This window comes from Peromyscus californicus, unplaced genomic scaffold (genome assembly GCF_007827085.1).
Source record: "Peromyscus californicus insignis strain IS unplaced genomic scaffold, ASM782708v3 Scaffold_11__1_contigs__length_118956290, whole genome shotgun sequence".
Lineage (NCBI taxonomy): Eukaryota > Metazoa > Chordata > Mammalia > Rodentia > Cricetidae > Peromyscus > Peromyscus californicus.
Genome location: NW_026294402.1, coordinates 17,257,161 through 17,270,264, shown reverse-complemented (window position 1 = coordinate 17,270,264; position 13,104 = coordinate 17,257,161). Strand labels below are relative to the sequence as shown.

At 47.9% G+C, this 13,104-nt stretch overlaps 1 protein-coding gene across 1 annotated transcript in view; it reads right to left on the bottom strand.

The window, feature by feature from the left end:
* Smarca4 (SWI/SNF related, matrix associated, actin dependent regulator of chromatin, subfamily a, member 4) overlaps positions 1-13,104 on the bottom strand; it is a 93,141-nt gene that overhangs the window by 10,597 nt on the left and 69,440 nt on the right. The window contains 1 exon segment of the mRNA XM_052754267.1: positions 6,736-6,989. Within this exon segment, the coding sequence (XP_052610227.1) occupies positions 6,736-6,989 (254 nt within the window).

Below are 13,104 nucleotides of genomic sequence, written 5' to 3'. Positions count from 1 at the left end.
TCTTACTGTCGAAGAACACCCCAATCCTCTTTTGAGACATCAGGAACTTAGGAGCCAAAGGACCACGGGATAGTCTGATCTAGTAGAACACGTGGGCTGGGGAGTTGGAGGTAACTGGGTGAGGAGATCATGCCATAGAGGAGCAGCCTATACACCATGTGTGGAGGCTTAGCAAGTGGGACCTGGGACCTTCTGCTGAATGGAAGGCCGTCCCAGGGACACAGGCTGCTGCTGACTCCAGGGGGACAGAGCAGGTGGGCAAAGGACCCAGCTGCTCCAGACTCTACATAGCACCCTATCTATCAGTCTTGCCTGTTTGCCTGTGAGCTATGGACTGACCACTGGTCTCATTATCAGCTGCCTGTTTTCCTTGGTGTGTAAATGTTTGGCCCAGGACATGAAGCCCAAGATGGAATCTGCCTTCTAATCAGAACAGGTGGAGCTTTTCCAAGTAGATTCTAAGGTGAGCTCATAGTCTTAGGTGGCTAGACAAGGAAGCAGGCCAGGGTTGCCCTGAGACGCTGAGTAAGCTCTGTCTGTGGCCTGGCCTGGGGCTCACCTGGCCTTCCTTTAGCCAAAGTCTGCTGCAGCTTCTGGGCCAGGTGGTAAGCAGATGGTGCTGGCCATAAACATGGAACCAGCAGGCAGCAAGCCCAGATGTCACTCAAAGGCTGAGGGGCTGGAAAGCCCTGGGGCTAATCTGCCCCATCTTCCCTGAGGACTGGGGTCTGGCTCCTTTACTTAGGAGGACAGATTTAATCGAAGAGATACCTCAGGCAACAACCCACGCTTTTTTTTTTTTTTTTTTTTCTTTTCACAGAGCACAGCCTCTCTCCTCTGAAAAACATCTACCCTCTGCCTCTGTACACTGAGCAGGGACTGGAAGGAGACAATATGGCTTGCTGAGAAGTCCCAGGCAGTGCTGGGTTTATTTCTGGGCCTGATGCTTCATCCTGCCCACATTCACTTTCCCATGGGCCTGACCTCTCATTCTTGTTTCTCCATTTGGAAACTGAGGCACAAGGATAGAAGAGAATTCTAAAATCTACAACTCTCAAACTTCCAGAAAAAGAGATGGGGCCAGATATGCTCAGCCTGGTAGTGTGAATATGTGCCCACCACCCGCGAGTGTCAAGTGCAGAAACCATCCCCCTTTTTCCTATAACCCACAATGTGCAACTTGTGAGACAAACATGTCACCATGACCTCAGCACCAGTGTGGAATACACAGTCTACACAGCAGCAAGGCCTCTGAGAGACAGCGGAGGTGGCGCCCTCTAATGCTCTGAAACCTGTCCCTATGCACTTGAAAGGATCTGCTTGCTGCCCTTGCTTTTCCCTGGCCCAGGACAAGGTACACCCAACCCTTGAGTCCATACTTAATTTTCATCTATGTTTTGCTTTCAAAGTAAAAACTTCTATTTCCTACTTCATTTTGGCAATATGGTCTTTGGCTGGCTGTGTGCTGTGGTACTGGGGATGGTGCTCAGCTCTGCATGTGCCAGGCACAGCTTTACTCTTAGTCTGGCAGGTTCTCTAACATGGACAGAGGGCTGAAACTGCAGGGAGAGCAGTTCTGCTTCAAGTAGGTGGGTATTCCAGACCCTTGCAGACCTCTGTCCTGGGATACCAGCACTCTGCCAACACTGTCTCCTCTCACTGACACTCACCCTCCTCTTCTCCCAGGGCTTTGATCAGGTGGCCAATCCTGCCAGCCTGTGGACTGACTCAAAGAGCCACACAATTTAAGTTCCCTATTCCCTGTGTGCCATGGTAGGAAGGTATACTGTGAGTGGGTGCTATGGAGCCAAGGTCAGCGGCCCCCGCCTCATCGCTACCAGTATCTACAGGACATACAAAGGAGACAAGGTCAGCTCTGTGGTATTAACTCAAGCTGGGTCAGAAGGCCACAGACAGACTCAATGGTTAGCAGCATTCACACAGCAAGGGCTTCCCTGTCTCTCCACAGCAGTCTGCCTTGGACCCAGCAGCACTAGTTCCTGGAGGCCACCAAATGGATGTGTAACTTAGCTGTCACCCAGAAGCAGGTACATGGTTTAGCTCAAAATCATTCTTTAGTGTCTGTCAAGAAGCACTATGGTACCGGGCGGTGGTGGTACACACCTTTAATTCCAGGACTGGGGAAGCAGAGGCAAACAGATCTCTGTGAGTTCAAGGACAGCCTGTTCTACAGAGTGAGTTCCAGGACAGTCAAGGTTACACAGAGAAACCCTGTCTTGGGGTTGGGAGGAAGAGGAGAGAAAGCAGCACTGTGGCGATTCCGATCCTTCAGGCTCCATTTTGAACTCGGCCTGCTGTGTATATGAGCAGAGGGCTTCAGGAAGCAAACTGAAAAGATCCCAATTGTAACCTCAACACCCAGAAAGCTGAGGCAGTCTGACTGCCTTAAATTTGAGGCCAGCTTAAGCTACAAAGCAAGTGCTTGCCTCAAAAACAACAAAAGGTTCAAATGTTTTCCTTGAAATGTTCCATTTGATGGTTCAGAGTGCTAGCTGCTCTTGCAGAGGATCCAGGTTCAATTCCCAGCACCCACATGGTAGCTCACAATCACCCATGACTCCAATTCTAGGGGTTCCTATACATTCTTCTGGCCTCTGGCACCAGGCACACCCATGGTACACAGACATACACACAGGAAAATACTCACAGATATTAAAAGAAAAAAGCTTGATGCTTGCCAGGGCTACATAGTGAGCTCTTGTCTAAAATACAAAACAAAACTAAGTTTGATGCTGCAATGTTACTCTTCCCAGGTTCTCTCTAGCATACCTGCAACAGGGTAAGAGATATCAGGCCTGACTTGTGAATACTGCCTGCCCTGCCAAAGGCCACTGATGGCTCAGAACCTTCTGCGTGACAGGTAGGTCATAAAGAATCTGTGGCCTCTGCCCTCAGGTGCTGCAAGGTGACCTCTAAGCCCTTGAAATGCCATTCTGGAGGGAACAGGGCTCTGTGATTCAGGCTAGTGACTATGGGTCTGACTGACAAGCACAGGTGGTGGATACAGAGGTCAGCCACTACAAGAGTCCCAACAAAAAAATCCCTGGGTGCCAAGGCACCCCCAGCTGCTCAACATTTGCAGGGAAATTGGCAATGTCTGTGATGCCACCAGGAAGGGAGGGACAGCGGGGAGATGCTGCTCCAGAAACAGCAACTAGGACTTTCCTGGGAACTACCGCTACTGAGGAAAAGGTATAGTGGCTGCATGACCTTCCATCAATCACCAGAACTGTGGAAATCCTGTCAGCTACTTCCCTTGGAGGCTCTAATCTCTGTCCTTTTACAGGACAAAGCCAGACTTTCTGTAAACTCACAGTGTGCTGTCTCACAGCTTTGCTTGCCTTCCTAGTGGCAAATTTAGTTACGTGTCAGAAGTATGCACAAAATGAACCAATGTTGTACCTAAACATCATTGTTAAAATTCCCCGACAAACGAGGTAGGTTTCTGACAAGGAAAATGAGGCAAGGCTGACTTTCCTCAGGTGATGTGACTGTGGCCATCAGTGACCCACGCTAGGGCAAAGGGACCTGCCTTCAACAAAACCAGAGCTCACCACCACCCTCAGAGGCATCCTGTTACAATCTTTCCCTCTGTGGAGCTCTGGGCTCCATGACACTGTCCAATCTAGGTGTGAGGTTACTCAGAAACCAGGCATTAAGCCCCAAAGGCATCTTGTCCCCCAGAGTCAGCTATATAAGCACAGTCACATCCCCCAACAAGGTGCTCAGCATCAGCTCTCACGTTTACTACATCCAAGGAGTCTGTGGCCTACAACAGAGTCATCTGGACAAACCATCTCTGAGTCTTCACCTTACTAACCGAATCATGATCATATCTGTGCGCTGGAGACTGTCTGCTCTACTGCTGGGTGAGTCATCTGTCAGCCATGGATAATGACATGAGGTGAAGGAAGCGTTTTCAGGAGGGCACAGAACACACAACTGACAAACTGGCTCCTCTGAAAACAAGCAAGGCCTTGCCACCGCTAGGAAGTCTTTCACATGTGCTCCTCCCCCGATACACTAAAATCCAAGGAAGTCAGTGACCCTGGCATTGTTATGCACACATCTAGAAATAAAGGAAGACCACTCTTAGCTACCCAGAGTCCTGCTCAGGCAGCTCTCTAGTCAGGCCCCTCTTGGAGAGAACTGCTGCTCACTGCCCAGCACCATGGATCAGTTTGGAACTTCATCCACATTGAAGTACATGGTGCTCTGCAGATAACGGCCCTCTAGGTGGCAGCACTATCTGTGTCCAGAGCTCTCAGAGGTGGTTATGGCTGCCAAAGATTCATTCCCTGTGGGTGGATTCCTGTCTAAAATACTGCAATCCCATTGCTATGGACACGGGCTGGGCTCCTGGGACACAGCAACGAACCCAGACAGGAAACTGCATGCTGAGCTCAGCTGAGAGGATGAGGGTTAGTCACTTCATGACCTTGCCATCAACTGCCAAAATTTGGGATATCTTGGCGGGGACAGTCTCCTAATTTCTCAATTTTAGTGAAAAATACTACTTTTAGGATTTTTGTTCCTTTGCTTGTTTTTTTGAGACAAAGTCTCTCCATATAGACCAGGCTGGCCTCAAACTCAGAGATAGATCTGTCTGTCTCTGCCTCCCAAGTGCTGGGATTAAAGGCGTGCTCTATCCAGCATCGGCTCACTTTTTTTAAATGTTCCTTATTTACTGTGTGTACATGTAGGAGCTTGTATCACAAGCACACACATGGAAGTCAAAAGACAACTTGGGAGAGTCAGAACTTGTCTACACGTGGGTCTTGGGTATCAAATTCAGGCCACTGGGCTTGGTGGCAAGTGCCTTTACCCATTAAGCCATCTCACTGGCTCATTTTTGTTGTTTTCTGGGACAGGTTTTCACTATGTAGTTCAGGTTGGCCTCAAACTTATGATTATCCTATCTCAGCCCTAGCCCCACTCCAAAGCTGGGCTTACAAGGGTGTACCAGCACTTAGAGGTCACTCTGGTTTTACTGTGTACTTCCTGGTGTTCTGATGTATGCAGAGACCCTGACACCCCTTCTCATGGAGACTGAGTCACCAGGAAATTCTTTTAGGAGGCGTGTCTTCACACCCCTTGTCCATGATTCTACCAGCTCATCTTCTCAGAGTCTGGTAAGAGCCTGCATTATTATAAGGGAATCATCCTATGGTGAAGTGATTGTCAGCCATTAACGGTGGATGGCTTCTGTGTCCCACTGAAGGGCGACCCAAGGACTGAAGATCAGCAGGTGGTTTCTCCTGGAACACTGTTTTACCTTTCTGAGTTTTACAACTATAATCTATTTCAAAGCAAAATCTAAGAGGGATCAAGGGCTGCCTTCTCAAGTGGCTTTCCAGAACCTCAGGGGGGCTCACTTCAAAGCCCATCTTGCTTCCCACTGACCTTCAACAATCTCTTTTACTTTCATTTTAAGGGTCCACACAAGCACATTGTTAGAAACCAGGAACACATGTGCAGGCACACAATCAATCATACACACAAAGAATTCAAAATAAAATTTAAAAAAAGGAGAAAGAAACCACAGGCCAGTTATTTTCCTTGGATTTTTACACACTCCATATCTAGAACAAGTATCTAAACAAGCTAATCCCTCTGCACAGTAGTCCTCCATTTGCCTTCTGTGTGGAATCTGCCTGAGAGGTAAAGGCAGCAAACCAGGGCCAATACTCCCTTTCTTCCACCCCTCTCCATTTTCAGATCTACAAGGGGATCTGTGCCAGGATATGCATATGGAGTCAATGAACAAGAGCTGGCTCTCCTTCCCTCGAGTGGGTCTCTGGGATCAAATTCAGGTCATCAGGCTTGGTGGCAAGCAACTTTGCCCATGGAGCCATCTCACCAGGCAGTCTGCACTCACTGATTTAGGCACCACAACCACACCTAAACTGTTTCACTTGTGGACTCTTCCCAAATGGTGTGAGAAGATGCACAACTTGCTAACTCTCCCTCTGGATGTCTCACTTTGCTTCTTGAGTCACAGAATATTGTCACCAGAAAAAATTCCAATTAAGGGGCTGGCACTGGCCAGTGTGCATTGGAAAGGTGAATTAAGACACCATGCAATGGAAAGATGATCAAGTACCAAGCTTCACGCTTTCCATCTCCTGCTAGTCAAGGCCTGCACGGGAACCACAGTACCACCCATAGAGGAACAGCACCATCTGATGCCGGCTTCGGTCACAGACGAAAACATGGGCTACCTCATATGTGGCTAATCTTATCAGGCAGGCCTCCCTCCAAGACTGGAACCTGGCAAGAAACAAGACAAGGTCCACAAACTCTCAACATCTGAATGACCTTAAACACAGGAAGAGGGGAACCACCAAGATGCCAGACACACAGCAGGAGAGCCAAAGGCTGCAGTCATGCTGGCCTCTTTGCCATGACCCACCTAGCCACCACCTCTCAGCACTCATGGCCATTCCAACAGTTGCACCTGCTGCAGCTACTGCAGGGCCCGTTCTTCCAGAGCAGCCCTTCCTCAGACAGCAACTGGCACATGCCACCTTGGCTGACACGTCCAAGCCTGCCTCTCTATCCCACCACCTGTTCTTTTCCTGTCCCTGCTTCAGATCACAAGCCCTCTGAAGAAGGGCACCAAAGCACAGGCCTTCAGTGCTGGTGAGTACCAGGTCCTACACCCTATGTTTAACGACACCCCACAGGGACCCCTCTGCCGCTGTCTCAGCTTACCTGTCCTTGTACTTGATCACGGCGTCCACGATCTTCTTCATCTTCTTGGTAAGGTTAGGTGGGTTTGGGGACAGCTTCTCAGCAGGTGGCCGTCCACGCTTCTTCTGCTTCTTGCTCTCCTCGTCCTTGTCACGGCTGCGGGTGCTGGTGGTCGGGGTGGAGGAGCCGGCCTCGCTGTCCCGCTTGCGCTTGCGTGAGGATTTCTTCTGCCGGACCTCCTCTTCGATCTCCTCCAGCGTGCCCTCCTCGATGGCCTTCAGGGTCAATAGTGGTAAAATAGGACAGCCAGCACCCAGGTCGACAAAGAGAGGCCGCGATGCACGCTCCTGGGGCCCGGCTAGGGAGGGAGGTGGCCCCCATACTGACGTCCTTCCAGCATGGCTGGCTCAGGGCACAACATTTACTGGGAACCCCGACTTGTCTCCTGAAGGTAGGAAAGGCCAATGCTCTTCCACTTTGATGCCCCACCCAGTGCCCATTCAAAAGACTGACTACACAGGATCATGCATGGGCCAGGCAAAAGCCTAGCCATATGGATACAGACACCTGGAAGACCCTGCTCTAAGGCTCTGTCACCATCTACTAAAAATCTGTAAAATTAATCCATCGATTGATTGATTGTGTGTGTTGTGTATGCATGTGTATGACAGGGGCAGTGGGGATGGAATTCAGAAGACAAGCTGGGAACTGGTTCTCTTTCTATCACGTGGGCTCTACAGATTGAATTCAGAGGTCATCAGGCATGGGGCAATCACCTTTACACCTTTTGAGCTACCTCACTAGTGCCCTGTGGTGGTTTGAAAGAAATGGTCCCCAAAGGCAGTGGCACTATTAGGAGGTATGGCCTTGTTGGAGGAAGTGTGTCACTGTGGAGGTGGGCTTTGAGGTCTCATATATGCTCAAGTCACGCCCAATGAGATCACCTCCTGTTGCCTGTAGGTCAAGATGTACGACTCTCAGCTCCTTCTCCAGCACCATGTCTGCCTGCACACCACCATGTCGCACCATGATGATAATGGACTAAAACTCTGAAGTGTAAGGCACCCCAATGAAATGGTTTTCCTTCTAAGAGTTGCCGTGCTGAAAGTGTCTCTTCACAGCAATAGAAACCCTAAGACATGCCTCACCTACCTTTTGAAATTGTGATTGTGTCCATCAGTAGAGTACAGTGGAAATCAGGTGCCCTCAAGGCCTAGCAGCCACCACTCAGAACCTTCTCTCGGCAGGCACCTCAGTGGAGCTGTACCACTGCAGCTCACACAGCACAGGTTTACTCTGTTGTACGCAGGGCTGTCACTTTTATCACCATTATGACTGTTGCTTGTTTATTTGTTTTCATACAGGGTTTCATGTAGCCCAGGCAGGGCTTGAATACCTACCCACCCCTCAACATCCCACGTTATGGGTAAGGCATGCCCAGCTTTCCTGTCCTTTCTAGTGTCCTTTTCTTCCTTTTCTCGCCCTACTCTGTGGCGCTAAGGATGGGATTCAGCTCTCAGGTACAGGCTAACTAAGCAGTGTCCGAGAGCCGCCATGCTAATGCACAGACAGCCTGTCTGCTCAAAGAACGGTGCACAAGTTCTTAGACACTTTAAAGGTAGTTGTGATGTGGATGCTGGGAACTGTACTTGGGCCCTCTGAAAGAGCCATAAGTGCCCTTAACACTGAACTACCTCTCCAGCCTAATCTTGTTGCAGTGCTGGGGATAAGACCCAACATCTCACACATGTTTAATGTTTACCAAGGCTCCGGCCCCTGAGTTACATGGGCCAAGCCCTTCCATGGCTGCTTAGGCTGAGGCTGCCAGCGAACTCAAGTCAGCTTCCTCACGGTGAAGCTACTGAGGTGAAGGGCATGCCAAATAACAGTAGTTAACTTTCAAAGAATATTCTAGGGGAGCTTGGGATCAGGAGAGTCCTGAATCCAGAAGACCCAGCGGGTTGTTGTTTCACACCTCGACTATGGCAGTGTCCAGGCACTGGGCTGGATGCTCAAGTCAGATGAATCCTGGCCCACAGACAGTAACACAACACAGTATGGTCTGGCCAAACCTCACAAGAGCAGTGACAACTGAGCTTCAAGGGGAAGTGGGGCGGGGGGCGGGGGGGGGGGGGGGGGAGCCTCTGGGCCAAGAAAGCAGAATTAGAGCATATAGCAGCAGGTGAAACACACCTGTGAGCCCCACTGCACCCAGGAATCAGCAATGGTTTAAGACTGTTCTCCAAATTCATGTCTACCCAGAAATTCACAACTTGACCTTAGATAGAAATGAGGTCCTTATAATCTGTTAAGGATTTTGTTTTGGCAGGGAGTAGTTAGTGATAGCCTAACACTGCGAAGCAGTCCTAGCCCTTTTTTTAATTACTCTTAATTACAAGCATGCATGGGCATCAGAACTCCTGGAGCTGGAGATCCAGGTGGTTGTGGGCCACCTAATGAGTGCCAGAAATTGAACTTGGGTCCTCTGTAAGAACAGTACATGCTCTCAACCACTAAGCCATTTCTCCATGCCCTCCTTCCTCTGATGGGACAGGGGCAGGGACTAGAGAGAGGTGGAGCCCCCGGAAGATGGGAGAGCCAAGGATACTGCCCAGGGCTCCCGACGGAAAATGACCCTGCCAGTGATTTGTCTGGTTCTCCAACAGTGAGAGAATGTTTCAGAACTGTGTTGAGTGGCACAATTACGGCACTTTATCAGAGGAGCCCCAGAAAGAAAAGAGATAGGGTCAGCCCTGGTTAGCAGTCAGATAAGCTGTAAGATCTGGACACACAGAGTGAGTGGCCTGCAGAGTGGCATGAATTACATGTCTACTAGCAGCATGAGAGAGGGCTGATTTTAGAGATTTCATTATCGTAAATGGATTTTTTTTTTTTTTTTTGAGACAGGGTTTCCAGTAATCCAGGGTGGCCTTGAACTTCTGATGCTCCTACCTCTACCTCCCAAATGCTGGGGTGACAGGCATGTGCCACCACACATGGCTTTATAACTGTAAATTTATTATAATGTAAGATGTGCTCTCTCTGCAAAATATTCTCTTCAGCAAATGCTACTGGGACACCTCGATACGCATATGTGGAATTCAAACTGGACCTTATTTCTCATACTTACAAAAACTCAAAATGAGTCACAGAACTTTTGTTTGTTTCTTTTTCAAGACAGGGTTTCTCTGAGTAGCTCTGGCTGTGCTGGAACTCACTCTATAGACCAGGCTGGCCTTGAACTCAGAGACCCAACTGCCTTTGCTTTCCAAGTGCTGGGATTAAAGGTGTGCACTTCCATAGCCCAGTTCACAAAATTTAATGTGTAAAATAAAAGGCTGGGAGATATCTCAGTGGGAAAGTATCTGTTTTGCAAGTTAAGGACCTGAGTTCCCGGTACCCACATAAAAGCCAGGAATAGTGGAATACACTTTAGTGCTGGTATGTGTGGGGTGTGTGGAGACAGGTTGTCCTTATGTTTAATGTCCAGCAAGTTTAGCGAATATAAAATACCAAAAGGGGCTGGAGATGGCTCAGTGGTTGAGCGCACTGGCTGCTCTTCCAGAGAATCTGGGTTCTATTATCTACACTCACATGATGGTTCACAACCATCTATAACTCCAGTTTCAGGGGATCTGATTGGTGCCTTCTTCTGGCCTTCATAGGCAGAGACATACATGCAGGCAAAACACCCATATACGAAAATAAAAGTAAATAAATCTGTAGGGAAAAAAACAAAACATCAAGAGACACTCAAATTTATGATGTCTTCTGTTTTTTGTTTTTTAAAGATTAGTTTCTATGATTTTATGTTTGAGTATTTTGCCTACATATATGCCTATGCACCACAAGTGTTCCCGAGGAGGTGAGCCTCCATGGGTGCTGGGGAGTCAAACCCAGGTCCTTTTCAACAACAAGTACTCTTAACCACCGAGCCAGCTCTCCAGCCTCAGAAGTGCTCTATTTTTAAATGAAGCAAAACTACAAACCTCTCAAAACAAAAGACAAAAGTCAGGCCTGGTGGTACACACCTATAATCCCAACAACTGGGAGACTGAGGCAGGAGGATCACCATGAGTTTGAAGACAGCCTGGGGTACCTAGCAACTACTAGGCTATCTAGAGCTCAAACAGCAGATTCTATCCCACAAAGTATAAGGATAAAAACAAATAGAAAACAGGGATAAATTTTTGTGACCTTGAATTTGGCAAATTTTAAATATATATCAAATCATAAACAATAAAGATAAATAGCACCACCAAGATGGCTCATGAGAGTTTGCCACCAAGCCTCATATCACATGATGGAAGAGAATAGACTCCTATAGGTCCTCTGACTTTCTTGAGTGCCATGTTATGTGTGTGCCTGCACTCACAAACAAATATACACACACACACAACAATAACAAACAACTTTCAAAATGAAAAACGCTTTGTGAGTCCAAGGATATCAAGAAGGTAAAAGGGGCAGGAGAGCTCAAGAGTTAAGAGCCCACACCACAAAGAATCCAAGTTTCATTCCTAGCACCCATGTCGGGTGGCTCATTCGCCTGCCCCAACTCCATCTTCAGGGGATCAGATGTCCTCTTCTAGACTCCATGGCTCATGAGCATGTATAAACACACACAAATAGATTAAGAAGAACCCAGAGAAGAGGAATCTACTGCTATGTGTATCTATGAAAAGAGACTTATGGCCTGGTGGTGATGGCTTATGCTTTTTTTTTTTTTTTTTTTTTTTTTTTTTTTTTTTTTTCGAGACAGGGTTTCTCTGTGTAGCTTTGCGCCTTTCCTGGAACTCACTTGGTAGTCCAGGCTGGCCTCGAACTCACAGAGATCCGCCTGGCTCTGCCTCCCGAGTGCTGGGATTAAAGGCGTGCGCCACCACCGCCCGGCGGCTTATGCTTTTTAATCCCAGCACTTGGGAGGCAGAGGCAGGTGTATGAGTTTGAGGCCAGCCTGGTCTACAAAGTGAGTTCTAGGACAGCCAGGACTGTTAAACAGAGAAACCTTGTCTCAAATAAACAAAATAAAAACAAACAAAAAGAGAGGTTTATAAAGATCTGTTGGGGCTGGCCAGATGGCTCAGTAGGTAAAGGTGCTTGTTACCAAGTTGATGACTTGAGTTTGGTCCCCAGGATCCACATAGTCAAAGGTCAGAATTGCCTCCTATCAAGTTTTCTTTGACCTCCACACATGCCATGGCTTGGGGGCACCCCAATACACATATGCATATACAGATGCAGATACACACATTTGAAATAAATACACAGAAACATAATTTAAGAGACCAGGCGGTGGTGGTGCACGCCTTTAATCCCAGCACTTGGGAGGCAGAGACAAGCCTTTGAGTTTGGGGCCAGCCTGGTCTACAGAGTGAGTTCCCAGACGGCAAGCGCTACACAGAGAAACCCTGTCTCGAAAAACAAACAAACAAACAAACAAATAAACCTTTTAAAAAGAGAAAGAGTACGCACTACTGTGTGTTTATAATTCCAGCTACTCATGAGGCTGAAGGAGGAGGACTGTTTGAGCCCATGAGTTGGAAACCAGAATGGGCAACACAGTAAGACAATTTTCTCAAAGGGGTAGAGGTGGGTGGCAAGGGACATGAATAAATAGATAAATTTCTCCAGAAGATATAGGAATGAGCAAGAAGCACACAAAACTCACAACCAAGGCAAGAAATGACAGGTATTAGTGAGGATGTGGCAAGACCAAGGACTGGCACACATGTGGCTGGCCATCTGTTCTATTAATACCATTCCAAGGTATACAAGAGACAAAAAGATAGGCCCACACATGGTTACCATATATCAACCAAAACAGCCTCCTCAAAGGAGCAACTCGAACACCCACCAACTGATGGAAAGACAACACGAGGCATTCTGCACAATGGTGCACACTACCCAGCCCAGGGAAGGTGCTATGCTCACAACAGTCACAGACTAGAAAGGCGGAGTGTGTGGTGCTTGCTTGTAATAAGAACACTTGGTGGGGTGGTGAGGACACAAAAAGGTAAAATGCAAGGCCAGCCTGGGCTACAGAATGTGGCCTTGTCTCAAAACATCGAAGTAAGTACATCAATCAGTCAATTAAAAATATGCCAAGTAGGGGCTGGAGAGATGACTCAGTGGTTAAGAGGACCGCCTGGCTTTTCCAGAGCACCCATGTTCAATCCCCAACATCCACAAGGCAGTTCACAACTGCCTGTAACCCCAGTTACAGGGGATCTGACACCCTCACACAGACAAACATGAAGGCAAAACACCAATGCACATAAAATAAAGATAAATAAAAATAAAAGAAATAGTATGTTCTTTAAAAAAAAGAAAGAAAAGAAAAAAGAAAAGGAAAAAAAAAAAGAAGAAAATACACCAAATAGGGCCTGG